This window comes from Pelodiscus sinensis, chromosome 19 (assembly GCF_049634645.1).
Source record: "Pelodiscus sinensis isolate JC-2024 chromosome 19, ASM4963464v1, whole genome shotgun sequence".
Classification (NCBI taxonomy): Eukaryota; Metazoa; Chordata; order Testudines; family Trionychidae; genus Pelodiscus; species Pelodiscus sinensis.
The window spans coordinates 5,317,567-5,344,515 of NC_134729.1; the positions used below are offsets into that span (position 1 = coordinate 5,317,567).

The 26,949-nt window shown below is 57.7% G+C and overlaps 1 protein-coding gene and 1 long non-coding RNA gene across 2 annotated transcripts in view; one reads left to right on the forward strand and one right to left on the reverse strand.

The window, feature by feature from the left end:
* Positions 1 to 13,672, reverse strand: part of PRPF40B (pre-mRNA processing factor 40B) — a 26,803-nt gene extending 13,131 nt beyond the window's left edge. Inside the window, 16 exon segments of the mRNA XM_075902027.1 lie at positions 626 to 776; positions 1,335 to 1,443; positions 3,357 to 3,521; positions 4,128 to 4,192; positions 4,308 to 4,422; positions 4,865 to 5,026; positions 5,407 to 5,431; positions 6,231 to 6,351; positions 7,780 to 7,890; positions 8,367 to 8,444; positions 9,247 to 9,272; positions 9,599 to 9,626; positions 10,043 to 10,117; positions 10,751 to 10,894; positions 11,366 to 11,446; positions 13,027 to 13,672. Of these exon segments, the coding sequence (XP_075758142.1) occupies positions 626 to 776; positions 1,335 to 1,443; positions 3,357 to 3,521; positions 4,128 to 4,192; positions 4,308 to 4,422; positions 4,865 to 5,026; positions 5,407 to 5,431; positions 6,231 to 6,351; positions 7,780 to 7,890; positions 8,367 to 8,444; positions 9,247 to 9,272; positions 9,599 to 9,626; positions 10,043 to 10,117; positions 10,751 to 10,894; positions 11,366 to 11,446; positions 13,027 to 13,326 (1,756 nt within the window). The 5' untranslated portion in view covers positions 13,327 to 13,672.
* Positions 11,896 to 19,593, forward strand: LOC142818938 (uncharacterized). Its single transcript, XR_012896628.1, has 3 exons — positions 11,896 to 12,035; positions 12,843 to 12,942; positions 18,583 to 19,593. It is a non-coding gene; the product is annotated as an uncharacterized LOC142818938 (long non-coding RNA).
* Positions 19,594 to 26,949: the final 7,356 nt, after the last annotated feature.

Here is a 26,949-nt window from a genome sequence, read left to right on the forward strand (position 1 = left end):
GGGCCCGTGGATTAGAGGCAGGGTGGGCACCAGGACTTCTGGGTTGCAGGGAGAAAGGGTGAGGAACTAGCCTGTTCTATTTATCATGGGGGTGGGGAAGTGAGGCGGTACCATTTATCTTGGGGTGGAATGGCATGGCCGGCCAATACTATTTATCCTGGGGCTGGCCTGTTCCACTTGTCTTGGGGTACGGGAGTGGCTGATCTGTAATATTTATTTTGTACCATTTATACTGGGATAGAAAGTACCATTTATCTCGGAGCAGGGGGGCAGCCTGCTTGCACCATTTATCTTGGGTCGGGAGGGGAGGCATGATTGGCCTGTATCATTTATCTTGAGGCAGGAGGGTGGGATGACGGGCCTGTACCATTTATCTGGGGGTAGGGGGTGGGGTGATGGGCCTGTACCATATGTCTTGGGGGCGGTGATGGGCCTTTTATCTTGGTCCATAGTCAGTCAGTGTCGTTTATCTAGGGGCAGGGAGATGGTCTGACTGCATCGTTGATTTTGGGGGAGGGTTTCTGCAGCTGGTCTGTACCATTTATCTTGGGGCAGGGGCATGGGTGGGCTGTACTATTTATCTTGTGGCAGGGTGTGGGGGGGAGAGGTCCGGGGCTGCCCTCACTCTGCAAGTCCTCATCCTCGGCAAAGGTGGGGTTGTCCATCAGGTACTGCTGGGCCTCGGACCAGGTGGTCTGGAAGCTGACATTGCTCATGCTGTCCAGGATGTTCTTCAGGGCCTGGATGTTCCGCTTGCGCAGCTGCTTGGTGTGTTCCTGGGCGGAGGAAACGGGCCGTGTCAAACGCCCCCTGTCCTGGGACCCACCCCGGGGGACATGGCGCCCCGCTGGCTGCCTCCTGCCCGCTGCTATGGCTCCACACAGACTCCCCCAGAGCAGCGGCTACTGCGGTGCAAGCTGATAGCGCAGGTGGCCATGCCCCCCTCACCCCGCAGGCGATGCGACCCGAGCCGGAGACAAGTCAGCCAGCAGCACTGCTCTCACCGTCACCAGCGGCACACCATGAGGTGCTGACAGCGTGATTACAGCCTAAAGCAAAGGAAATCCCGCTCCCTCTCCAGGGCCCTATGCCCTTCGATACACACCCGCCCCCACCCCCCATTGCATAGGCTGAGTGGCACTGGCAGAACCCACACGCTGCCTTGATTGTAAACCACGGGCAGTTTTTGACTTTGAATAAGGGGTTATGGAGCATGATGGCTGGGCAGGGTCACACCTGCCCAGACACCATCATGTGATAGTCTGGGCTCCGTACTGACGCCAGGCGGAGTCACGCCGGCCCCACCCTGCATCACAGCTGGGATCTGCTGTTACCTTCTCTTTCTTGGCCAGGAAGAAGAGCACATCGTCGTAGATCTCCTTGCGGTCACGCTCTGGGACTATGGCCCACACCTCCTGCTCCCCGAACATCTGCTCGGCTTTCCTAAAGGGAATGGCCGGGGCAGGCGGTTACTGGGCCAGGCTCCCCACTGTGCCCCCAAGCCCGGGGAGGAGTGCAGCAAGACATTTCCCGCCCCCAGTGGTGGAGCCAGGGCGTGGCCTGCGGGATGGGCCCTCTGCTTGGCCAGGGGCGGCACGGTTCCTGCAGACTGGGGGCAGAGGCGATGGGGACGTCCGAAGGCACCGGAGCAGTCAGTGATTCCTGATGTTAGCATGGGCTTTGCCACCTCCCGGGAGATTACTTCCCTCCGTCAGCCTAGCCCCACGGCGCCCAGCAAGGCCAAACCTCTCGTGCCGTCTGGCTGGGAACCCTGAACCTCGCTCGGCCCCACCCTGTAACAATATGGTTGTTCTGTAACCATGACGGAAGGCCTGAAGCCATATTGGCAGCCAAAGCCACCTTCTGCAGCCAGACTGCAGAGCAGCAGCCATTAGCCGCAAGGCCTAGTCACATACTCGCATTCCATCTAAGTTGTATTAAAATAGTGTCACACCAGGCTGGGAGAAGGGGATTTTGTCCTGAGAGCCCCTCGCTGTCACCAGATAAAGAAACAGCTCTCAAGATAGGTAAAGAAAACGTCAGTCGCACCATTCTGTCTGGCAAGAAACTGCTCATCAGTACTTGAGGTTGTGGAATCCTCATTCTATGATCATTGTCATTACACTTCCCTATTGTTTGACGGTGTGATCTCTGTGTGGTTTGTAACTGTTTCTGTCTGCTGTATAATTAATTTTGCTAGGTGTAAATCAATTAAGGTGGTGGGGTCTGATTGGTTAGGTAATTTTGTTATGACTGGTTAGTAGAATCATACTAAAATAATTGGTTACGGAATAGCTAAGCAAGACTCAGGTTTCATTATATAAACTGGGGTCCAAGAAGGAGACCAGGAAGATCGGAAGTAACAGACGCAGAAGGAAAGCAGCAAAAGGCTGGAAGAAGACCAAAGGGAGACAAGGAACACCAAGAAGGGGGAACACCTGAAAGAAGAACTCACCTCCGAGACAGCCTAAGATAAGAGCTGCCAGGACTCTCCTGCATGACCGTGACATGCAGCAGCTAAGATCCAGAGAGACTGATATTGCCTGGCCAACAGGGGAAGTCTGCCTGTACCAGGGTTGGTGAGCATAACATGTGCTTAGCATGTGCATTCTGCTTGTTTGGGAATTGTCAATAAATAGAGGATAAGGATATTACTGTGTAAGGCTCTTTCACTGGCTAAAGATCCTGCCAACCCGCAGGAAGATGCGCCCTAAGCCCTAGGAATTGGGTAAGGGTGCGTGTGTAAATGAACAAGGTTGCACCTTGAGCCCTAGGAGCCAGGTAACGGTGTGTGTCCCTACAGTGTGGAAGGGATAGAGAAATTTATGTGGGTAATAACCCGCCTGCTGCTGCTTAGCAACAGACCCTGCCGAACAGCCCCACACTGGATTCACACATCTCCCCTGCCAAAGGGGGCTCTGGGGCTACAGCCAGTGCATCAGGGCTCCTGGGTTCTCTCCGGCGAGGGGGTGGGAGACGCGCAGGGGTTGGCTGGATCCTGAATGCTATCAGCTGTTATGTGCACTTTCCTAGCCTTCCGCCTGCTCTGGGACCCTCCATCCAGCACTCCAAGGCCAAGTCCCAGAAACCAAGGGGACGATCCCCCTGCCCAGCCACCCTCCCCTGCAGCCCTCTGCCACTCTTCTGGTTCCCCTGCTTTCCCCCCAGCCTGTGCTCCGCCTCTTGCGCCCTGGCCCCTATGCCCAACCACTCGCTCCCTGGCCCCTGTGTCCTGCCACTTCCCCAGATGGCACTGCAGGGAGCAGGGCGGGAGCTCGGCTCCTCCAACCCCAGCCTCTCCCCCAGGGGGCACTGCAGGGACCGGGGTGGGAGCTCGGCTCCTCTCCTCTGCCCACCTGTAGCGGGTGATGGAGCTCATGCGCTCGTGCTGCTCCAGAAAGCGCTGCAGCTCCTCTTTGGCCTCCTTGGCCTTCAGCCGAGCCTCCTCCTTCTCTTCCTTCTCCCGCTGGGCCTTGTAGGCATTGAAGGCCTGCTTCTTCTCGCTCAGCTTGGGCAGGGCGCTGGGCAGAGCACATGGACTGGGTTAGGGGCCCCCTTGCTGGCTGCTGCTGAGGGGCAGCTCCGAGGACAATAACAGAGGCACTGCAGGGAGCGGGGCAGGAGCTCGGCTCCTCCGACCCCAGCTTCTCCACCAGGGGGCACTGCAGGGAGCGGGGCGGGATCTCGGCTCCTTCGACCCCAGCCTCTCCCACAGGGGGCGCTGCAGGGAGCGGGGCGGGAGCTCGGCTCCTCTGACCCCAGCCTCTCCCCCAGGGGGCGCTGCAGGGAGTGGGGCGGGATCTCGGCTCCTCCGACCCCAGCCTCTCCCCCAGGGGGCGCTGCAGGGAGTGGGGCGGGATCTCGGCTCCTCCGACCCCAGCCTCTCCCCCAGGGGGCGCTGCAGGGAGCGGGGCGGGAGCTCAGCTCCTTCGACCCCAGCCTCTCCCCCAGGGGGCGCTGCAGGGAGCGGGGCGGGAGCTCGGCTCCTCTGACCCCAGCCTCTCCCCCAGGGGGCGCTGCAGGGAGCAGGGCGGGAGGGGAGTCCCGGATCCTCCCTGCAGCGGGCTGCACTCCTGCAAGCCAGCAGCATGGATGGGGGCGGAGCCGGCGGTGGGGCTGGTCCCTACCTGTACCGCGGATCATCCACAATCATCTTCATAGCCAGCTCCCACGACGTGTTGGAGGGGACGCCCTGAAGCCAAATGCTGGGACTCAGATGGGACCGGGACAGCCCCCGCAAACAGGCCCCTCGCCCTGGCCAGCCCCACTTCCCCCCGAGCAAGCCCCCCGGCTCCCTGCTCTTGTACCTTGTCCTTCAGCAGCTCCTTAAAGGCCAGCTTGGCCTCCTCCTTGGTGCTCCAGTTGAAGGCGCTCCTCTCCCCGGCCCCCGTCTCCTCCTCCTCACACCGGCCGGGGTCAGCACTGCGCCGGGAACACAGACACCGGGCTCACAGTGCAGAACGCCCAGGGAGCTGCGGGGGGAGCGGGGGAAGGGCCCCGGCTGGGCTGGGGCGACCCGCCTGGCTCAGTAATAGCTTAGGGGAGCAGGGGAAGGCGGGGCCGTGGGTCAGGACAGAGAGAATTCCCTGCCAATGGCAGGGGAACTGAGCTGGAATCACCCCCCAGGGCAGTAGCCGGGGCCCATCACTCCCCATTGGGGGAGGGGGCATCTGACTGTCTCCCCACCTGCATCCCATCTCCCTTCCGCTCTCTGGAACAGGCCCTGGCGCCCCTGCAAGCTGTGTGTGCCCGGCACCCACAGACGCCAGTGGCCCCCAGGCCCAGTGCCCGCGGAACAGCTGGCCACACAAACGCCCCCCAATTCCTGGCGGGGTCCCTGCTTGACACCCCCCTGCCCCGTCACCTGCTGGTCACTTCCTCCTGCTGCAGGGCCGCCTCCTCCAGGCCTTCCATTGCGGCCCCCAGCACAGGCGTGTGCTCCTCCCCGCCCGGCGCCTCCGTGTCCGTGCTGGCGGACGAGGACAGGCTGGGGCTGGAGGCGGCTGATGGGGTCTCCTGCTGCTTCCTGGAAGAGCAGAGAAGGCTGGAGCCTGGGGCTGGTGGGACTTGGAGAGGGGCCCACACAGCCCCTTGGGGGCCAGACCTCTGGGCTCACAGCACTGTGGGGCCCACCACCCTTGAGGGGCAGGGGGGCCCCTGGAGACCTCACGCTGGGGTGTGTGGCTCTGCCTTGCCCTCCCCATGTCCCCACAAGGGAGGTACCTGCCCTCGAAACCCATACACCAAGCAGATAGGTCCCTGCTAGCACCCCCGCCTACGCCTGAGTGGGGGCCTTCCTGAGGGCCCCATCCCCCTCTGGCCCCTGGGGGCAGTGCCACCCTGCTCTTACCGCCCCGGCTCAGAGCTAACGGGTCCAAGCCCAGCGGGCAGATGCCAGCCACTCACCCTGCCTCCTCCTCGTCGATGAGCGCTGCAAGGAGGGAAAACAGAGAGCCCGGCCGTTACTCGGGGCAGCGCCCGGTGGCCAACGGGGGGCGTCATTTCGAGGGGCTCTGCCTTCGTGCCCAGTGCCTGCCAGGGGTTGAAGCTGCTCCGGGGGCCAAGCAGGAAGATTGAGGCCAGGGGCATGTGGCTAGCTAAAGACTGGCTGCGGCAGACCCATTTTGGCAGAGCCCCCAGGGCTCCGTCTGTGCCCGGAGCTGAGCAAGGCCGTGAGGGCCCAGCCAGGCTCTGTGGCAGGATGAGAGCCGGAGAGGTGCTGGCGGCTGGGCTAAGCACTGGGCTCCAAGACACAGGCTCCCCATGACCACGAGTCAGGAGCAGACAAAGACAGGTAGATCCATAGCAACTGGCTGGTGGGGTCCGACACTGGGCAGCCTCGGCTCCGGCTTCTGCTCCGGCTCCCTGTGCCGCGCCCAGAATGCCGGGGGCCGCGTCTGCAGCAAACAAGCCTCTGCTCCGAACAGGCTGCTGGGCTGCGGCGGGTCCCCCTGAGCGCGGAGCAGGAGCCTGGTGCAGCGCGACTCGCTGGGCGGAGACACGGGAGGGCTGGAGCCCGGAAGCCCAGGCTCGGGGGCCTGCCCTCGTGACAGACACGATCCCTTGGGGGTCGGGGACCACTCCAAGGCCGGGGCACGGTGAGACCCCTGGGGCACTGGCTGTACCAGCCTACCCAGGTGGCGGTTAGCCTGCGGCGCAGGGACTCTGCCTAAGTTCCCGAAGGCGTGGCTGCCCTGGCCCCCAGCTCCCTAGGCTCCCAGCCCCTTTACCCTCCAGCTCGTCCAGGTCCCGCGGCTTGGTCCAGCGCGACTCTTTGCTCTGGGAGTTGTAGTAGTAAGATTTGCCCGTGTCGGACTTGTACTCCCTCCAGGGGCACTGGGATATCAGCAGCTGCAGAGGCAGAGAGCAGGGCGCTTTGAGCCAGGGGCTATTAACGCCCATGGAGAGGGCACCGACAATACCAGGGGTTAGAGCAGGGGAGCTGGGAGCCACGGCTCCCTCTCTGCCACGGGAGAGGGGCAGGCTAGCGGCTCACAAGAGCTGAGACCTACATCCTCAGGTTACATTCTGTCTCCCTGACAGGCGATCACTCGTCGCCGAGCAGGATCATCTTCCACAGGACTTGCGGCCCCTCAGGGGGTGGATGAGGCCGATCCTTGAGCCACAAGTTCTACTACAGTGAGGATGGATGTTTCCAGGTACAGCAGGAGACAGTTGGCCATGACTAGAAGCCAGTCTCCCCCTCCTCCTGCGTCTCTGCAAGTCCTTATAAAGCGTCCGTTGTCCTCCCACGTTACGGTACGTTCAGCTGAGAAAACAGGCCCTATCTCAGGAGATGATGGTCTGGCATCCGAACCACGGGACCAGTCCAGCGAAGCTGCTGCCGGACGAGCGTTGCCTCGAAACTGGTGGGCTTTGCCTCTTCCAGAACACGGCTGTTCGTGCGCCGGTCTTCCCATTTGATCTTCAAGACCTTGCAGAGGCAGCACTGGTGATACCTCTCAAGGACTTTCAAGTGATGTCTGTGGGTTGTCCAGGTTTCAGACCCATACAACAGTGTTGGGAGAATGACGGCTTGACAGACAAGAAGTTTAGCGTCTGTTCGAATGTCGTGATCTTGCCGTAAACGAACAAAGGCCACGCTGGCCCAGCTCAGACGACGTTGGATGTCTACATCCATATCTGCCGTGCATGAGCGAGAACTCCCAAGCTAGAGAAAATGCTCAACGATCTCCAACGCTTTTCCATTGATTTTAATAGATCGGGCGCACGGAACCTCATTTGCAGATGCAGCACTTTGGTCTTCTTGATGTGAAGGGCGACACCAAGACATCAGCAAACACATTCAAGAGCGTTTGAAGAGTTCTCTCATAATGGGCAAAAACTGCACTGTCATCCGCAGCCTGAAGTTCCACAGACTGATAGATGTGATGGGGATCTTACTCTTAGCTTTCAGCCTGCTAAGCCTCAACAGCATCCTACCTGTTCTGTAGATGATTTCAACGCCAGCCAGGGGCTTCCCAGCAACTAGGTAAAACACCCCGGCAATAAAGACTGTGGCCGGGACGATGCTGTTTCACTCCCGTTTATACTTTGAAAGGTTCCCTCTGGGAGCCAGTGCTGCTCAGAACAGTCACTTTCATGTTGTCATGAAGCAACTTTAGGACACTGGTGTCTGCCTCCCTAGTCTACTCCTGGCTACAAACACACATTTCCAGCTGGTCTCTGGTGTTGCTGTGTAGCTGTCACTCAGTTGTGGGCCCCACCCCAGAGGTGGCTGCATCTCAGTGCTGGGCGAAGGGCTCTGAAGGAACTCACCTCTGCTTTGGACTTCAACTCATCCGGCTTCTCCCAGGTGGACTGCTTGGAGTTGCAATTGTAATAGTAAATGCGTCCGTCTGGGGCCCTGTGCTCGCTCCAGGGGGGCTTCTGGGCACCACAAGCAAGAGCAGGGTCAGGAATGTCTAACCAGCCCCCCACAGCTGCCCTCCTTGGGCCACACAGCTCAGCAGGGACCCTGTCCCAACCTCCTCCCTGTATGGGCCTGATCCTGCTCTCACTGCAACCAGCAACAAAACCCCAGATGACTCCCAGTCGGTCAGGATGGGGCCCATGCTGGAAATGCTGGTATCACTCACCTCCCTGGCACAAGAGGCAGGCGGCGAAGCGCCAGGGCCCCCTGTGGCAGGGTCAGGCCTCCGGCAGGAAGTGGCGTGTTTGGCTTTTCCTGGTGGTTGTCCCACTTCCTCCCGCAAGGGGTTAAGCTGGGACCGGGCTGGAACATGCACCCCCAGGGGGTTTAAATGGCCCCTCCACTTGGAGGGCATTTCTGTGGCTCCTGACACGCACCCTGCCCACAGCGCCCCCCAGAGCCACCGGGAAAGGACACACCCGCCCCACGGTACCTTGCGGGGGGCATCCTGCGCTGGGGAACCACTGCCCATCAGGCTATGCTGGACGGGGGCCACCATGGGATTCGGGAGCTAATGGGCACAAAGGTGACAAAAATCAACCCCTCTTCCGAACTCAGCCGGGGCCCCCTCCCGAGCTGCAGCCCCCTGCTAGCCCTGCCCTGGGCTCCCAACAGCCCCCTCACGTCCGGTCCACAGTGGGGATGTCAAAAGTCCTTCAAAAATGTAACCGTGTAACCTCTACCAGCCCCAGCGGTTACACTTGCTGCGGCCTCTGCAGTATAAAGATTTTATAGACGAGCTCTAGACTGCAGCGAGGCCTCCCTGGAAGCGGGGAGCCAGCGTGTAACCTGTGGTGGGAGGGCTGGGCTGGGCCTGCATGGACAGGGCTAGACGGCCCGAGCAGCCCCTGCCTGCTCCAGGCCCTATTGGTTAACCGGTTAACCATTTACATCCCTAATCCACGGTGCTGCACGTGCCCTGGGCTCTGCCCTCCCCCGGCTCTGCTGGGCGCTTGGGAGGCCACTCAGGAGACTGAAATGCCACCCAGCAGATTAGTGGAGCCTAGAGGTAGGTTTTGTGTTCTGTGGGTGGTGCACATTCACACATGCCTTGGTGCACAGAACATTATTCTGCACATTGATGGGAAAGATTAGAGGGAACACTGACCAGGGCCCCTGAATCCTGACCCACAGACCTCAGTTCTGAGCTCCCCCTCTCCCAGGGTTCCTCACTCCTGACCCATAGCTCCCTGCTACGCCTGACCTAGGCTGCCCCCAGCTCTTCTGGTGCCCCTCACTCCTGACCCACAGCCCTGGGAGGGAGCATGCGCTGCCACATTGCTGAGCACTGATGGGGGGAGGGGCCTACTCACTGTGGGTGCCGGTTGGGCCGGAGCAGCTGGAAAACAAGAGCCATGTGTTACTGGGTGGGGGCGGAGGGGCTGCCAGGTGTTGCCATCAGCCTGGGAGCTACAGGCTCCCAAGAGAGACTGGCAGGGCTGGACACCCAGCCTCATTCTCAGGATCCATCGGGCTCCCCTCAGGATCCGGCCTGACTCCCAGGTGCCCCCCGGGACGCAGAAATGTTTTACCCTCCTCCCTGAGCTGCTGGGGGTGGTGGACACTCCAGACAGCTTCTTCCCCCCACCCCCCGGCTATGATGCACCTGTCCCCTCTCAGCAGCTCCCCCATGGTCCACCCCCCATGATGGACCCTGGCACTCACCGCCAATTGGGTCTGTCACAGGAGCCGCCTGCCAAAAGAGAAACGGGGCCATGAACCGTGGGGGCTACGGCTCAGACTCAACCAGACACCAGACACCCCCGCCCAGGGCCCCTGAATCCCTCTGCAAACGGCAGGGAGCTCAGAGCCAGCCTCCCCTGCCAGGGGGAAACTGAGGCGCAAGACCATCCAGGGACCATTCCACAGCTGCAGTGAACATGTCAGTCGCAGTACTGGAGAGAGAACCCAGGAGAGCTGGCACTCAGCCCTCACCCGCGGGTGGCATCTCAGCTCTGCTCTGGAAACAAGGACTGGGCAATGGGCCCCCATGGAGAGAGGCAGGACAAGGGCACGAGGCCCCCTCTATGTTCCACCCCCAACTCAGCCCTGGCAGCCCCCACCTGGGCACGGCTGGCTGGACAAGAGAGAGGTTCCAAGGATGCTCACCACTGCAGGGACAGGACCAGAGGGCACCCCTGGTATCAGCATCCCTGGCATCATGGGAGGCACCATGGGCGGCATCTAGGGGACAGAAATGTGGCATGGCAGGCAGCAGGCATGGCTCAGAACCTCGGCCTGGGCCCTGTGCCCACCAGTGTCTGGGGAACCCCGGAAGCATGGCTCCCATCACACGATCGGGGGAAAGGCCCAGAGAACCGACATCCGCGTGGGGCTTTTCCCAACATCTTGGTATTGAGGTTTAATAGGAAATTCGGGGCAGCCCTCGACAGAGCCTGGCCCCCTCCCCCAGGAGCACTTCTCAGCCACGTTCTCCACCTCCCGCAGCCTGGACCGGGACTGACCTGGGGCTCCCTCCTCCCCTGCTCCAACCACTAGGCCTCACTCCCCTCCCCAAGCCAGGGGAGAACGCAGGAGTCCTGGGGCTCCCTCCTCCCCTGCTCCAACCACTAGGCCCTACTCCCTTCCCAGAGCTGGGGAGAGAACCCAGGAGACCCGGGGTTCCAACCCATTAGGCCCCACTCCCCTCCAGAGCTAGGGAGAGCAGCCCGGATGCCTGGGTTCTATCTCCCGCCCAGCCAAAGGGCCCCACCCGTCCGAGGCCATGGTCCTGCACTGACATTCCATCCTGAGTGGAGGCTGAAAGGGGGCCCTGGGCTCCGACCGACACCACACAGGCAAAGGGAGAGGCTTTACCTGTCCTATGGGAGGGGGCCCTGCCATGGGCGGGAGCAGAGGTGGCATCATGCCAGGGGGCATAGGAGGCATCGCTGGCGGTCTCGGCCCGATGGGAGGGAGTCCCATGGGGGGGAAGGGAGGGGGGATTCCAGGAGGAGGCAGCTAGGAGCAAGAAGAGACACACGCCACTGAAGGGACAGGCCCGTGCCAGCCAGGGACTCCCCCGCCACTGCAGCTACTCAGACCGATGTCTGGTGCCAGCCACGGGCCCAGCCTGCTCAAGGTGCAGCCAAGGCCAGCTGCATCCTTGCTCCCACCGCACCACGTCCACGCCGGGGCTTTGAACGGCTCCAATTCCCTTTGCCCGCTAATTCAGCTCAAACTGCCCCCGTCGGAGCCCGCAGAAAGCAATGAGCATGCACTGCTCATACATGGGCACACCCACACCGACCCCCTCCCCCACGCATGCCCATACGCACACACGTGTGCGCACACCACCAAGGGATTGCACGTTGCTCACTTCTCTCACGCAGCCAGGCCAGTGAGTCCCCCTTTGCGCCGTGCTGTGGGATGGGGGGGGGGGGGGGTCACGCTGGTTTGGTTACTAAGTGATGCCGGGTGCAGGTAACTTACAAAGGGCGGAGGCATCATGGGTGGGGCGGTGGGAAATGGGGCCGGCTGCCCTGCAGGGCCGCTGCTGGAGTCCGGAGCCGACTGTCAACAGCAAGAGAGAAAAAGAAATGCAGGCACCCGCTGGAAAGAAAGGAGAGCAGAAGGGGCGGGGCGTCCCGGGTTCCAGCCCCAGCCCTGCCATGCAGTACGTGACATAGAGACTCCTCATGGAGACACATCGGATCCGATTGAATTAAAGCAGACAAGGGAAAACAAGCCAAGCGAAGGAAAGAGAAACAGACCAACGAGAAGCTGCATCTTCCCTGGCCGACAGCAGCCCAGCCGGGAAACGAACAGCACCGCTCGGCCCTTGCAGCATGGGGCCGCCAGGCAGGTGGTCAATCCCCTTGACCCTGAGAAGGGAGGCCTGGCCCTCCTGGCTCCCAGGCAGATGCCTCCGCCCAGCTTGTACCAACTGAAGGGTGGGGGAGTTAGAAACATGGAACGGCTGTCAAACCCTCCATGCGGACAGCAGCTCTTGGGGAGAGAATCTGCCATCTGGGGCAGACGGGAGTCAATGGCTGCGTTAGCCAGGGCAGCTCTCTGGCCTTGCCGTGCAGGAGGTGAAACTAGATGATCATCATGGTCCCTCTGGCCCAGGACTCTGGCTCTGCTCCAGTAGGCAACGAAGGTGGGTGCCGGGCATAGGAAGAGCAGAATCTGCTCCCAACATGGGCAGCTTTGGGCCACTCTTCAGCACCGACGGCGGAGCCCTGGGGGAGCAGGCTGCAAAGCACCAGAGGTGGATGGATGGACAGATGGATGAAGGGTGGCTATGGGCGGGATGGAGGGAGGGAGAAGGCGTATGGGGATAGGTGGATACGGGGATGGGATGGATGAAGGGGACGTATAGGGATGGATGGATGGGATAGGTGAAAGGATGAAGGGTGTGTATAGGGATGGATGGATGGTGTGTGTTTGGAGATGGATGAATGGTGCATAGGAAGATGGATGAATGGAGGGTATAGGAATGGATGGATGGATGGGATGGATAAATGGAGGGTATAGGGATGGATGGTGCACATGGAGATGGATGAATGGTGCATATAGGGATGGATGGATGGTGCGTAGAGAGATGGATAGATGGTGCATATGGAGATGGATGGATGGTGCGTAGGGAGATAGATGGATGGGATGAAGGGTGTATATAGGGATGGATGGTGTGTATAGAGATGGATGGGAGGGATGGACGGTGCATATAGGGATGGATGGACGGTGCATAGGAAGACAGAGGGATGCGATGGATGAAGGGTAGGTATAGGGATGGATGGACAGGATGAATGAAGGGTAGGTATAGGGATGGATGGACAGATGGATGAAGGGTAGGTATAGGGATGGATGGATGGACAGATGGATGAAGGGAAGGTATAGGGATGGATGGACAGATGGATGAAGGGTGCCTATGGAGATAGATCAATTAATCTATCTTTATTTTCAGAACACCACACCCCCAGCAGGATACAGAGCCTGGTCCATGGCTCCCTGGGCTGAGGATGATCCAGGCCAGTAGCAACGGCGCATAACTGCTGATGGACCCTGTGTGTAATGAACTGAGTATCTCAGCTCTCACTGAGCAGGTGTCACATTGTGATCCCTCCCCCCTGACACAAATGGCTACTCACCCACCTGCTGTGAGCTGCCTCACCACAGAGGCACAGGGATGAGTGGGCTGCCCCTCCTGGGAATGGGTGGGGGAGTCTGGGGACAGGCAGAGGCCTGTTAGATAAGGGCTCATCAGGCAAGAGAGCCTGGAGTTGGCAGGAGGGTGCTATCACAGGGCACACTGAGGCTGTGGGATGGGGAGGGCCAAGGAACCCCAAGGGAGGCTGAGGCCCACATGGCATCACCCGGCACAGCCTGTCGGGTGGGGCTGGCTGTCCATGTTTCACTGGAAGGACAGGGTTGATAAACTGCAATGCCATTTGCTGCCCTTTGTCCAGCACTGGGCACAGCCCCCCTCCTGTCAGCACCTATAGCACAAATGCCCCCCCAAGGTCACTGGCTGGCTCTGGTGCGGGCGGGAGAGGGGTGTCCGGATGTGAGTATGCAAAGCTCTATCTGGGGGGGTGTCTGTATCAAAGCAAAGGGAAAACCCTACTCCCCACTTTTACTTCTCCCGCCCTCCAACCTGGCAGGTGCAGACTCCCCACCCTTTGCTCCACCTGCAGCTGCCCAGAGCAGACCAGGGCAGCATGTGAAGGCCCAAACCTATGGGCACCCCCAAGGCCCAGCCACAGAGCAGGACTCAGTCCCATGCATGGGGGGGGGGCTCTGCCCCAAGGGGGGCAGTGCCTGTGAACGGGGGGGGGGCCTCTGCCAGAGGGATCAGAGCCGGAGGGGCTGAGCCTGTAAGGGGGGGGGGTGTCCGTCCACCACAAGGGTCTCTGCAGGCAGGACTCAGCAGGGGCGCTCGGGACGTGTAGGGTGGGGCAGGGCCAGCAGGGTGCTCTGCCAGGGGCACTGCCCATCCACGGGGGGGCAGAGCTTGGGGGAGGGCTCAGCCTTTGGGGGGGGGAGGGAATAGAGCGGGAGGGCTGAACCCGTGCGCGGGGGGGGTCAGAACGGGGGGGGCAGAGCCCGTGCGCGGGGGGGCGTCAGAACGGGGGGGGGCAGAGCCCGTGCGCGGGGGGCGTCAGAACGGGGGGGGCAGAGCCCGTGCGCGGGGGGCGTCAGAACGGGGGGGGGGCAGAGCCCGTGCGCGGGGGGCGGCAGAGCCCGTGCGCGGGGGGCGGCAGAACGGGGGGGGGGGGGGGGGGCAGAGCCCGTGCGCGGGGGGGAGGGCAGAGCGGGGGGGGCTGAGCCCGTGCGCGGGGGGGGCAGAGTCCGGGCGGGGGGGGTCTCTGCCGGGGAGCGGCGCGCGCAGCCCCTCGCCGGGCCGGGCCGGGCCCAACAAAGCGGGACGTTACCATGCCGGAGCCTCTGTCAGCTGGGCCCGCGCGCCCACCCGGCAGTAAGCGGCGCTGCTATTGGCTGCCGGGCGGGGGCGGGGCCAGGCGGCACCCCTTCGCTGCCGAGCCCGGACGCCTGGGTTCCACCCCCGGCTCCGCCCCCGAGGCGGCTCCCGCCCCCCCCCCGCGCGGCCTCGGGGCTCTGCCGGCAGCGCGGCTCGTGGCGGGGCCCGAACGCTGCGCCCGCACGTGGCTCCAGCGACTTCGGCTGCGGGCGGGGGGCGAGCTGGGGGCGGGGCGGGTTAGCCCGGGCGGGGCAGGGGGCGAGCTGGGGGCGGGGCGGGTTAGCCCGGGCGGGGTAGCCCGGGCGGGGCAGGGGGCGAGCTGGGGGCGGGGCAGCCCGGGCGGGGCGGGGGGCGAGCTGGGGGCGGGAGCCGTCTGGCTCTTGCAGACGAAAGTCCCGGGATCACCTCCCCCCCCCCCCCCGTCCCTCAGCTCTGTCCCCACCGCCCCCCCCCCGCCCTCTCAGCGCAGCCAGCACCCTGCCTCCCGCCCCAGCCCACCTGCCCCACCGGCGCTGCTGCGTGGAAGAAGCACCTGGGGACTTTGCCGGGGAAAAGGCGCCGCGCCGCGGCTACTGCCAGTGCGACGTGACAAGCAGCGCCCACCCCCTGCCCACCGCGTAGGGACCAGCCTGCCCGGGCTCAGGTCGGTCTTACTGGGCAGGCAGGACGGACGGAGTGAGGAATCGGGGTCTTTCAATTGCAATTCGGGGCCCCTCTGAGGCTTGGCTTGCAGGACTGAACCCAGAGTCCAATGGCAAACGGCCCCCATTCTCTACACGCCAGTTCCCATTGGAGTCTGTGGGTTTCGCAGGGCGATGTGCAATCATTCTCCCTACAAGGTGTTCATCTCCGGATGTTCCACCCTTCTCTGCATTATCTCTTGCTTGTCTCTCTCTTGGGGGTCTGCCTGTCCCCAGGGCTGGCCTATTGTGCGAATTCATCCAGCCTCTGGCACCAGGGATGTTCTCTCATCATCTCCAAGTCTCTCAAGTCTTTTGGACTATCTGGACCGTCCTGGTGCCTTTCTCACACATGCTTCCCTCCCACCAAGCAAGGGCAGGGCATCCCAGACTCAGGGTGACAGAGGGACTAGAAGACACAGCTTGGTTTGCAATGCAGACATTGACTAATCATGACAGAGTGAAATAGAAACCTACAGAACTTGTAAGCAAATCCTATGGGACTTGTTACTATCATTATGCTTGGATTCTTAAACCAACACTAAAATGCTACATTTTGGCTACACTGCTGCCCAGCACCAGAGGGACCCTTTGGCAAAGCCCAGACTCGGCTCCCTCCACCCTGCAGGAGCAGAGACCCTACATGCTCGGGAAAGACACAGACCAGGGAACGAACCTGCACCCCAGACTCTGAAGCGTATTAGTGGCAGCTGAGCCAGACCCCCATCAGAACCTTCCCTGGCCCAATTCATGGTTCTGAAAACTGCCATCCGGTGCCCAATTCTCCTCCCTTTCCCATCCCTTGGCATACACTGACTCCCACTTCCCACCACGGCTAAGAGAACAGTTCCCAACCCCCCTCTTCATCCCCAAATCCCTAAAACTGTGAAGGACCCAACAGGAGGAGGGACCCCATGCCAAAAAGCCAGCTCAAGGCCTGATCCTGCAGCCACTGGCCACTGATTTAAGGCAAGTATACAAAAGGGCTGTGTCTAGACTGGCCAGTTTTTCCAGAAAATCAGCTGCTTTTCCAGAAAAACTTGCCAGCTGTCTACACTGGCCACTTGAATTTCTGCAAAAGCACTGACGATCTCATGTAAGATTGTCAGTGTTCTTGCGGAAATACTATGCTGCTCCCGTTCGTTCGGGCAAAAGTCCTTTTGTGCAAAACTTTTGTGCAAAAGGGCCAGTGTAGACAGCTCAGATTTGTTTTCCGCAAAAAAGCCCCGATCGCGAAAATGGCAATCGGGGCTTTTTTGTGGAAAAGCGCATCTAGATTGGCACGGACGCTTTTCCGCAAAAAGTGCTTTTGCGGAAAAGCATCCGTGCCAATCTAGATGCTCTGTTCCGAAAATGCTTTTAACGGAAAACTTATCCGTTAAAAGCATTTCCGGAAAATCATGCCAGTCTAGACGTAGCCAGCTAGTAAGGGCCCTCTTGGGTTGCTGGCAGATAGATTAGATAGGGTCTCTGGGGCTAGGTAGATGTGTATGAGACTGAGAGCTGGGATGTAGGAGAGAGAGGCAGGGGATATCTGACAATTGACAGATTCTCCCCATTCTGTTGGTGTGGCCTTCACACCATTGGTAGTGCTAGAGCAGAGGCTAGGAGTCAGGACTCCTGGGTTCTCTTCCTTTACATCCTTATGCGAGTGTGTGTTTGCATCTTAACTCCCCCATCTGGGAAATGGGGCTAGCAGAACTTCCCCATTATTAGGGGCTTTGAGGCTGAACGTAAGAACGGCCTTCTAGCCAGCATCCTGTCTTCTGACAGTGGCCAATGCCAGGTGCCCCAGAGGGAGTGAACAGAACAGGCAATCTTTCCCACATTCTGGCAAACAGAAGCTAAGGACACCATCCCTGCCCATCCTGGCTAATAGCTGTTTATGGACCTATCCTCCATGAATGTATCTAGTTTTTTGAACCCTGTTTTAGTCTTGGACTTGGCTGGGCAAGTTGTGCGGTATGTGAAGAAATATTTCTTTTGGTTTGTTTTATACCTGTTACCTAGTAATGTCATTGATGACTCCTAGTTGTGTTACAAGGAGTAAACATAACATTTCCTTATTTACTTTCTCCACACCAGTCATGATTTTATAGACCTCTATCATATCCCCTCTTAGTTGTTTCTTTTCCAAGCTGAAAAGTCCCAGTCTTATTAATCTCTTCTCCTTGGGCAGCCGCTCCAAACCCCTAATCATGTTTGTGGCCCTTTTCTGAACTTTGTCCAATGCCAAGTTACCGTTTTTGAGATGAGGTGACCACATCTGCACGCAGGATTCCAGACACTAAGCTAGGGGGAGAGGTAGATACGCTGGAGGGCAGAGATAGGGTTCAGAGTGACTTAGACAAATTGGAGGATTGGGCCACAAGAAATCTGATGAGGTTCAACAAGGACAAGTGTAGAGTCCTGCACTTGGGACGGAAGAATCCCAAGCATTGTTACAGGTTGGGGACCGACTGGTTAAGCAGTTCTGCAGAAAAGGACCTGGGGGTTACAGTGGATGAGAAGCTGGATATGAGTGAACAGTGTGCCCTTGTAGCCAAGAAGGCTAATGGCATATTAGGTTGCATTAAGAGGAGCATTGCCAGCAGATCCAGAGATGTCATTATTCCCCTTTATTCGGCATTGGTGAGGCCACATCTGGAGTATTGTGTCCAGTTCTGGGCCCCCCACTACAAAAAGGATGTGGACGCATTGGAGAGGGTCCAGTGGAGGGCAACCAAAATGATGAGGGGGCTGGAGTTTATGACCTATGAGGAGAGGCTGAGGGAGTTGGGTCTGTTTAGTCTGCAGAAGTGAAGAGTGAGGGGGGATTTGATAGCAGCCTTCAACTCCCTGAAGGGAGGTTCCAAAGAAGCTGGAGAGAGGCTGTTCACAGTAGTGACGGATGGCAGAACAAGGAGCAATGGTCTCAAGTTACAGTGGGAGAGGTCTAGGTTGGACATTAGGAAAAACTATTTCACTAGGAGGGTGGTGAAGCACTGGAATCGGTTACCTAGGGAAGTAGTGGAGTCTCCATCCCTAGAGATTTTTAAGTCTCGGCTTGACAAAGCCCTGGCCGGTTTGATTTCCAGCTCTATGGTTCTATGATTCTATGTGAGTGCACCATGGATTTATACAGAGCAGTGGTCCCCAACCTTTGGAGGTTGCCGGGCGCCAGGGGGCGTGGCCCCCCATATCTGCGTGCCCGGGGCCACCTCCAAGGGCCGCACGCCCAGGGCCGGCACCCCCTCTCCCTGGGGCCGGCGCCTCCTGCAAGCGCCGCGCGCCCAGAGCACGGGCGGCCAATTCGCGGCGCTCCTGGGGCCGGCGCTCACCGTGCACCATGTGCCCGGGGCCGGCTCTGGCACTGTGCACGCGCCACGTGCCCAGGGCCAGGCCAGCCCCGAGCACTTGGCGGGCGCACACGAATGCCCCCGTGGGCGCCATGGCACCTGCGGGCACCATGTTGGGGACCACTGATATAGAGGCAATAAGTTATTTTTTATTCTTCTTCCCTTTCTTAATGATTCCCAACATATTGTGGGTTTTTTTGTCTGCAGCTGTACCCTGAGTGGATGTTTCAGAGAACTAGCCACGGTGACTCCAAGATCTCTCTTGAGTGGAAGCAGCTAAGCGAGACCCCATCATTTTATATGTATAGCTGGGACTGTGTTTTCTGATGTACTTTACTTCACATTTATCAATATTGAGTTTCACCTGCCATTTTGTTGTCCAGTCACCCAGTTTTGTGAGATCCTCTTTGCAGTCTGCCTGGGACTTAACTATCTTGAGCAGTTTTGTATCATCTGCAATTTTTGCTACCTCAGTTTACCTGTTTTTACAGATCATTGATGAAAATGTTGACTAAGACTGGTCCCAGAACACATCCCTGGGGGACACGACTATTTGCCCATTTATACCTACCCTGTGTTTCCCATCTTTTTAACCAGTTGCCAGTCCATGAGAGGACCTAGGCCCATACGCAGGAATTTCTCTGTGTGGGGCAGGGTGCTATTTTTGTAAATGCGGGCTGCTATTTTTGTAAATATAAAGGAGTTCAAAGTAGTCATGCAATGAGCATGCATAGGAGAGATGAATGAAAAATGTGAGTGGAATCAGTGATTGGTAAAATGATTTTGTTATCACACACTACAAGTGCATACAGTAATAAGGGGTTTATAGAAATTACCTTCTGGGATCATAGCGGGTAGGGTGGCTGCTGCGACTCCCGCTTCCTCGGCTGCGGGTGAGTATGAGCGGGACTTCCAGCCCGGGCTGCTCCTCGAGGGTAGGGGCGCCATTCTCCTAGTCCTGCCATGCTGCCACCACCCCGCCCGCCCATCCCCCTGCAACACAGCACTCTCCCATCCCCGTAACACAGTGGTTCTCAAACTTTGTGGCCTGTGGCCCACCTGGCTCAATGCAAACCTTTCCGTGGACCACCAGTTCCTAATGGAAACTCGCCGTTAATTACATAATTACGCCCGAGCCATTTTGCTAGTGCTGCAGCTGGGAGAACGGTTTAGTTTAACCAGTAAGAAAGGAAATATTAATGTAAATTATTAAGCAGATGAAGCACTTTAACTTTCTCATGTTCGTTTATCAAACTTCATTTTAAATAAAGTAAAATATTAATGTATGTCCAACACGAAAGGTTTCCTTTGTTGGGTCGGGGGCCAATGACTCACAGAAAAATCAGTTGGGGACCACACAAGTGAGAAGAAAATAAAACCCTCCAAAAAAACCCAGCCCTCACTGATGTGGCTCCCAACTCAGACAAGTAGCTGTGTTAGTCTGAATCTGCAAAAGCGGTGAGGAGTCCTGTGGCACCTTATAGACTAACTGAAGTGTTGGAGCATAAGCTTTCGTGGGCAAAGACCCACTTCGTCACATGCATGGAGTGGAAATTTCCAGAGGCAGGAATAAATATGCAGGCCAGGATCAGACTGGAGATGACGAGGTGGATCCAATCAGGGAGGATGAGGCCCACTTCTAGTAGCTGATCTGGAGGTGTGACTTCCAAGAGAGGAGAAGCTGCTTTTGTAGTTAGCGAGCCATTCACAGTCTTTGTTTCTAAAGTTTCTAAAGGTAGCCATCCTGCAGCAAAAAAAACTTCAGGACCAGACTTCAAAGAGAAACTGCTGAGCTACAGTTCATCTTCAAGTATCAGAGGGGTCGCCGTGTTAGTCTGAATCTGCAAAAGCGGCGAGGAGTCCTGTAGCACCTTATAGACTAACTGAAGTGTAGGAGCATAAGCTTTCGTGGGCAAAGACCCACTTCGTCACATGCATGGAGTGGAAATTTCCAGAGGCAGGAATAAATATGCAGGCCAGAATCAGACTGGAGATGACGAGGTGGATCCAATCAGGGAGGATGAGGCCCACTTCTAGTAGCTGATCTGGAGGTGTGACTTCCAAGAGAGGAGAAGCTGCTTTTGTAGTTAGCAAGCCATTCACAGTCTTCGTTTCTAAAGTTTCTAAAGGTAGCCATCCTGCAGCAAAAAAAACTTCAGGACCAGACTTCAAAGAGAAACTGCTGAGCTACAGTTCATCTTCAAGTATCAGAGGGGTCGCTGTGTTAGTCTGAATCTGCAAAAGCGGCGAGGAGTCCTGTAGCACCTTATAGACTAACTGAAGTGTAGGAGCATAAGCTTTCGTGGGCAAAGACCCACTTCGTCAGATGCAAGTAGTGGAAATTTCCAGAGGCAGGAATAAATATGCAGGCCAGGATCAGGCTGGAGATGACGAGGTGGATCCAATCAAGGAGGATCAAGTTCATCTTCAAGTTTGACACAATCAACTCTGGATTAAACAAACACTGTGAATGGCTCGCTAACTACAAAAGCAGCTTCTCCTCTCTTATCCCCTGCCAGCTTACAGTGCTCAAGAGCCTTTGGGGGAGCCCTTGACAAAGGCTTTCTGGAAATCTACCTTCACTCTCTCCACTGGCTCCCCCTTGTCCACACGCTTGTTGATCTGCTCAGAGAGCTGTAGGAGGCTGCCGGAGCATGGGTGCTGTTTAAAAGGGCCTTGTGCTCCATCAGCGCAAAGCAGACTGGCCCCTGAGCCTCCCCTCCCCGCGCTGCTAGAGCAGGCAGCCCCAGACCAGCACTGCGGCTTGCACTCCTCCCGCCCCGCCCTTTGCAGGGTCTCCAAGAACCCCGCTGCCAGAACCTCCGGGCAGTTCTGTGGGCTCCTGGAGGCCGGGGTGGTGTGGTGCATTCCAGGTGACGCCGAGGGCTGCCTGCCCTTCGGCCTTAAGCCTCACCCTTCCGGGAGCATGGGCCTGCCCCTCCTCACCTTCCCCAGGGGCCCAGCAATTCTGTGGGCCCGCCTGTAGCCACTCCCAGCTTGGTGGAGAATGGAGACACTGAGTCCCCATAGGGCTAGTGTCACGGAGCCATGCTCACGGTGCACTCGCTGGGGGTGGCCCAAAGGTGCCACGTGCCAGGGTGGCTGATGGCTTTGTCCGTGTGGATCCTGGGGGCCTGCGGGAGGAGGGGGAGAGGGTTACCGCAGTGTGTGCTGCCCTGCTCTCCAGCACACCCACATGCATTCAGGTCACTGTGCCCTGGCTCTGGCAACCTCTGCTAGCTACCCAGAGGGCTGCCCGGCTCGCTCAGGGGGCAGAGCTGAAGTGTCCTCGTACAGCCCCCAGCTAACTGAGCGCTAGCCCCATTTGGGGCACTGAGGCTGTGCTGAAGTGGGGATTGTATTCGCTCCGGTTGCTTTATGTTGCACGGGATTTCTACTCTCCTGTAGTAATCCCATGTGTGTATGGGCCTCAGTTTCCCTGAGCACTGCACCAGTACCTAGATGGGGATGGGAATTTTGGGTGCGACTCCCCCTGAAGGAGGCTGCCCCTGCCCCAGCACGGACACAGTGGCTGATGCTTTCTGTATCCTGAGCCTAGGAGGGGAGCGTGACCAGATGAGAAGCTGGACCAAGGAGGAGATGGGGCTGCCGGCAGGGCTGGGACGAGTTGCTGAGTGTGTGTGTCTCGGCTGGCTTAGGGTACAGGAAGGGGGCCCAGGGCCTTGGTTCTGGGCCCCCCTTTCCCCCAGATGGATCGTTCTGATCGCCCCTGGTTCCTGTGCCTTCAAATCTGTTCTAGGCTGTGTCCCTGTGGACTAATAAACCTCCTGTTCTACCTGACGGCTGAGAGTCATGTCTGGCAGCCGAGGGGGGTGCAGGACGCGGGGACTCCCTGCACCTTGGGGGCAGTGGCCAAGAGGAGGAGCAGCTAATATGGACGCAGCATGTGGAGAAATACACCAGGCCTCCCGCTGGAGTCACAGGGAAGTCTGAAGGGAGGGGTGTGGCCAGCAGGGGGTGCACTCACACAACCACCATCTGCTCTCCCAGACCTGGGGGGGCCAGTCTGTCTCGGCCACCAGGGCGGCGTTACGCCCGTACTGCCCTGGCACCGCTTGAGCCAGTCGGGTCCTGCCCCCGCGGCAGCAGGGGTGACTCTGGATTCCCCCCCGGGGAGCGGAGATCAGACTCCATCCCCGTCTCTCTTCTCCAGGGCTGGACCCAGCTCATGCAACACGGCGGGAAGCTGCGCAGTCTGCCGGGCCGTCCTGCACGTGGGGCCCGCTGGGTTTCGGCGCTGGGAGCCGCGCCAGGAGCCACGTGCTTGCAGAGAAATGCCCTGCGCACGTCAGAAGCCAGCTTCTCTGCAGCCTCCTCCTTGGCACCGGCTGGGTGGGTCACAGCCCCTAAGACGGGTTTGGGCGGGAGGCATTAAGACGACAGGGGATTATTTCCAGGCAGAAATGCTTGCCTTCCCGTGGGATCACGTTTAGAGCCTCGTGGCCCCTGCCTTTAACGCTCCACCCTCAGGCACGTAGGGAGGGGGCTGAGGCCAGCCTGTGATCTTGGGTCTCCTTGCGCCGCTGGCCTGTAAAGCCCATGAGGGAGGCTGGGACCCTGCAATGCAAGAGGCTACGTTTCCAAAGCAGACCCTCCGGGCCCGACCCGGAGCTGCCTTTCATCCGTGTAAACGGGGAGCAGAGCAACCACCCCGCACGGAAATGGATCCATTCCGTAGGCAGGCCCTGCCCTGGGATTGGCCCACCGGGCTGGACCTACCAGTGAGTCCGAGGGGAAGGGGCTGGCTGGCTGCCACCTGGAGAGCACCAGGAAGTGGACAGGGCCACACTGGAACCAGCTGGAGCCAGAGCTGACCCAAGATACCTGCAAACCTCCTGCACTGCTGGGGGCTCAGGCCCAACTCCGACTGCGCCTCACCTTAGAGCCAGGCAGCAGCACCGGACCTGAGCCTCGCTTGTGGAAACTGGCACTGCCCCATGGACCTCACCAGCCATCTCCTGCCAGTGCTGCAGCTCAGCCCCATGTGTGGGGGGGGCCCGGCCCTTGCGGCCCACTGGACGAATCCCCCCCCCAGCGTGCCCCAGAAGCATCTGGCCAGCGACTCCTGGGCCCCAGCTCTGCAAGGCGGCTCACCTGAGCAGGGTGACTCTGAGCTGGCCAGGGCCCCGTGCGACTCCCCGGAAGGGAAAACGTGCAGTGGACTGTCAGGGCCGGGCGCTGTAGCTGGTGCTGTGCTTGACTCCCCCGTCAGACCCATAGCACCTCTGGGGAGCACTAGCACTGCCCCCCTCCCAGGCAAGGAAACGGACAGAGGGGAAGCCACTTACCAACGTCACTCCCGGCCCCTCTGCTCTAGTCTCACCAGTCCCCCAAGCTCCTCCCAGAGACAGAGAGAGAACCCAGGTGTCCTGGATGCCACGTGATCCTCACTCCCCTCTTGCAGCTGGAAACGGAACCCAGGAGTTCCAGCTCCCAGTTGCCCTGCTCTAACCACTAGACCCCACTCTCCTCCCAGCAAGGCCCAGAACCCCAGAGGCGCCTTCCCGAAAAGGACAGTGCCTCTCCCTTTGGCACCCAATCCCGCCTGGCCATAAGCCCTGAGCTCCTGCCCTGCCAGGATCAGGCCTTCGAAAGGGACAGGATCAGCATCTCTGGCGCAGCTGAGTTCTCCCTGTTGAACTGGCAGAGATTTAAGCATCTGCTCCGCTCAAGAGCTAACAGCTGGAGAAATATCCTTGGGGATTCATGGGGGGGGGGGGGTCTTTATCTCCGCGTCTTATCTACGCAGGAAAAGTAAAGCCCTGTCCAGCCCTTGGCCACACCCAGGATCACGTGTGTTATAAATCTGATTACAGCCTCTGGCCCTGTCGCTGGCGGAAGCTGAGATGTATTAAGGCGCGTTATCTTCCTGGCTGGAGGTAGGATTTCTGCTAAGTAGAAAGTAACACACTAATACGCTGGGTATTTCCCCAAGTGCTTGGCAAGCCCAGTCCTTCGCTAACGCAACCCCCCCCCCCTCCCCCCGTCACCCCAGCAGGCAGGTCAGTGCTGTTTTGTAGGCAGGGCTGAAGCCGACGCACAGGAGGATTAATATCAATACACATTCCTTTATTAACCACACTTGTTCTCTCAGCAAAAGAGACAATGTGTTATTTTGACATGATTCATTTCCCATAAACACCTGGTGATGTGGATTAATAGCATTATCCTCTTTGTTAATCAATTCCTGGACGAGCTGCCCCATGATCATGTCCAGGACTGGTGTCAGCCAAGAAGCCTATAATTGCCTGGGTCATCCCATTTATCCTTTATAAATATTGGCACAACATTAGCTTTCCTCCAGTCTTCCAAGACTTCTTGAAAATCAACATGAATAGACCAGCAAGCTCCTCGGCCAATTCTTTTAAAACTCTTAGATGCATGTTAATTGGTCCTGCTGATTTTAAAATGTACAATTTTAGTACCTTCTGTTAACAGATATTCTAGAGGAATGGAAAATGTTTTATCATCACCATATGATGAAACTATGACATGTTTCTCCCCCCAAACACAGAACAAAAATATGTAAACACTTCTGCCTTGTTCTCTGCTATTATTGATAATTTTACCATTTCTGTCTACTAATGGACCAATACCACTGTCAGGGTTATTTTTGTTCCTAATTTATTTTTAAAATTCCAGATTGTCCCTAATTCTGCTGGCCATAGAGTTTATGTTCTGTCCTTTAGCTTCCCTTATTGATTTCCTGCAATTCCTGACTTGTGATTTTTAATGATTACTATCTACTTCCCCTTTCTTCCTTTTGATTTTCTCTCTCACACACACGCTGCCTTCACTTCCTCACTTAACCACATTGGTTTTTTAACCAGCCCAGCCTTCTTCCGCAGTTGTGGTTTTTGGGGCATCGGTAAGGTGTTCTTAAATGACTCCTAATTATCATTCACAGTTTTCTGATTAAATTCTTCCTCCTAGCTGGCTTGACTTGCACTTGTTTGCAGCTTTTGTGAAACTGGCCCTTTTAAAGCATGAACTAGCCCGGACTGTTCTTTGATTGCATGTTATAACACACAAAGCAGCTCTAACTCTCAGCAAAACAGTAAGTCTGGTGCAATCTCTAACCAAAGTCACCATCACCTCACTGCCAGTCTCCCCCACTTCATTTTCCCCTTCTGCAGTGGACATGTCCACGGACCTGATGAATTTGGGAGAAGGGTTTTTCTAGTGCTTGTAAAGACTTCTTCCACTGTTGCACGCATAAGGAGACAGTATCCGGCTTCTGCCAAAAGCCATCATCAGCCTGGGGAAGACTGTGATTAACAGGTACCCTGTCCCGTCAGCAGCTGCCCAGCAAAGTGAGAATTCTTCTACAGCTGCACAACCTGGCCAGCAATTCTCAGCACCAAAAATATTCTGATGAGGGACACAAGAGCCTGTCACTGCGATGCCACATGCAGAGCTAAGGGCAATTCCCACCAGCTGAGGATTTGGTTCCACGTCTGGGCTCTTTCAGGGGGAAGGGAATGTTACAGAAGTTAACGGAACATAGGAACGGCCACACTGGGTCAGACCAAAGGTCCATTTAGCCCAGTCTTCTGACAGTGGCCAATGCCAGGTGTCCCAGAGGGAATGAACAGAACAGGGAACCACAAAATCATGGGCTAGCGACACCATCTCTGCCCATCCTGGCTCATAGCCTGTGATGGACCAATTCTCCATGAATTTATAGTTCTTTTTTTGAACCCTGTTAAAGTCCTGGTCTTCCCAACATCCTCCGGCAAGGAGTTCCACAGGTTGACTGTGTGCTGTATGAAGAAAAACTTCCTTTTGTTTGTTTTAAACCTGCTACCTATTCATTTAATTTGGTGACCCCTAGTTCTTATGTTATGGGAACAAGCACATAACTTTTCCTTATTCACTTTCTTCACACCTGTCATGACCTCCATCATATCCCCCCCTTAGTCTCTTCTTTTCTAAGTTGAAAAGTCCCCGTCTTTTTAATCTCTCTTTATATGGGACCCATTCCAAACCCCTCATCATTTTTGTTGCCCTTTTCTGAACCTTTTCCAATGCCAAGATATCTTTTTTGAGACGCAGCGTCCACGTCTGTACGCAGTATTCCAGATGTGGGCGTACCACGGATTTATACAGAGGAATAGAAATGTCCACATGGCATTTAAAAGAGGGATAGTTTCAGCTTCTCTCTGCACTTTAGGGAAGCCAAACACAGCCACGGCGGGCTGCAGCAAGGCGATCACGACAGTGACATCGGTTAGGACTTGTCTCTACACTCCAGGGCGACTCATCCAGCTAGGTTCACTGACCCCGCTAACCTAGTGAACCAAGGGCTAGTTCGCTCACTTCAGTTACCTGGTGCCCTTCCTCGGGACCTGTCTCAGCCCCCCTTTGCCTCTTGGCCTAACCTGACCTGGGAGCCCTCTGGGGCAGTGCCTGTCTTAGTACAGGCCTGACCTGGCATGGCTGGCATTACCGCCACCCGAACAGCAGCCCTTCCCACCCCACGGGGATTATTGCAGGCGCAAATGACATTGGAGTGGAAGCGAACAGTGATCTTTAATGGAACAGAGAAGGGAA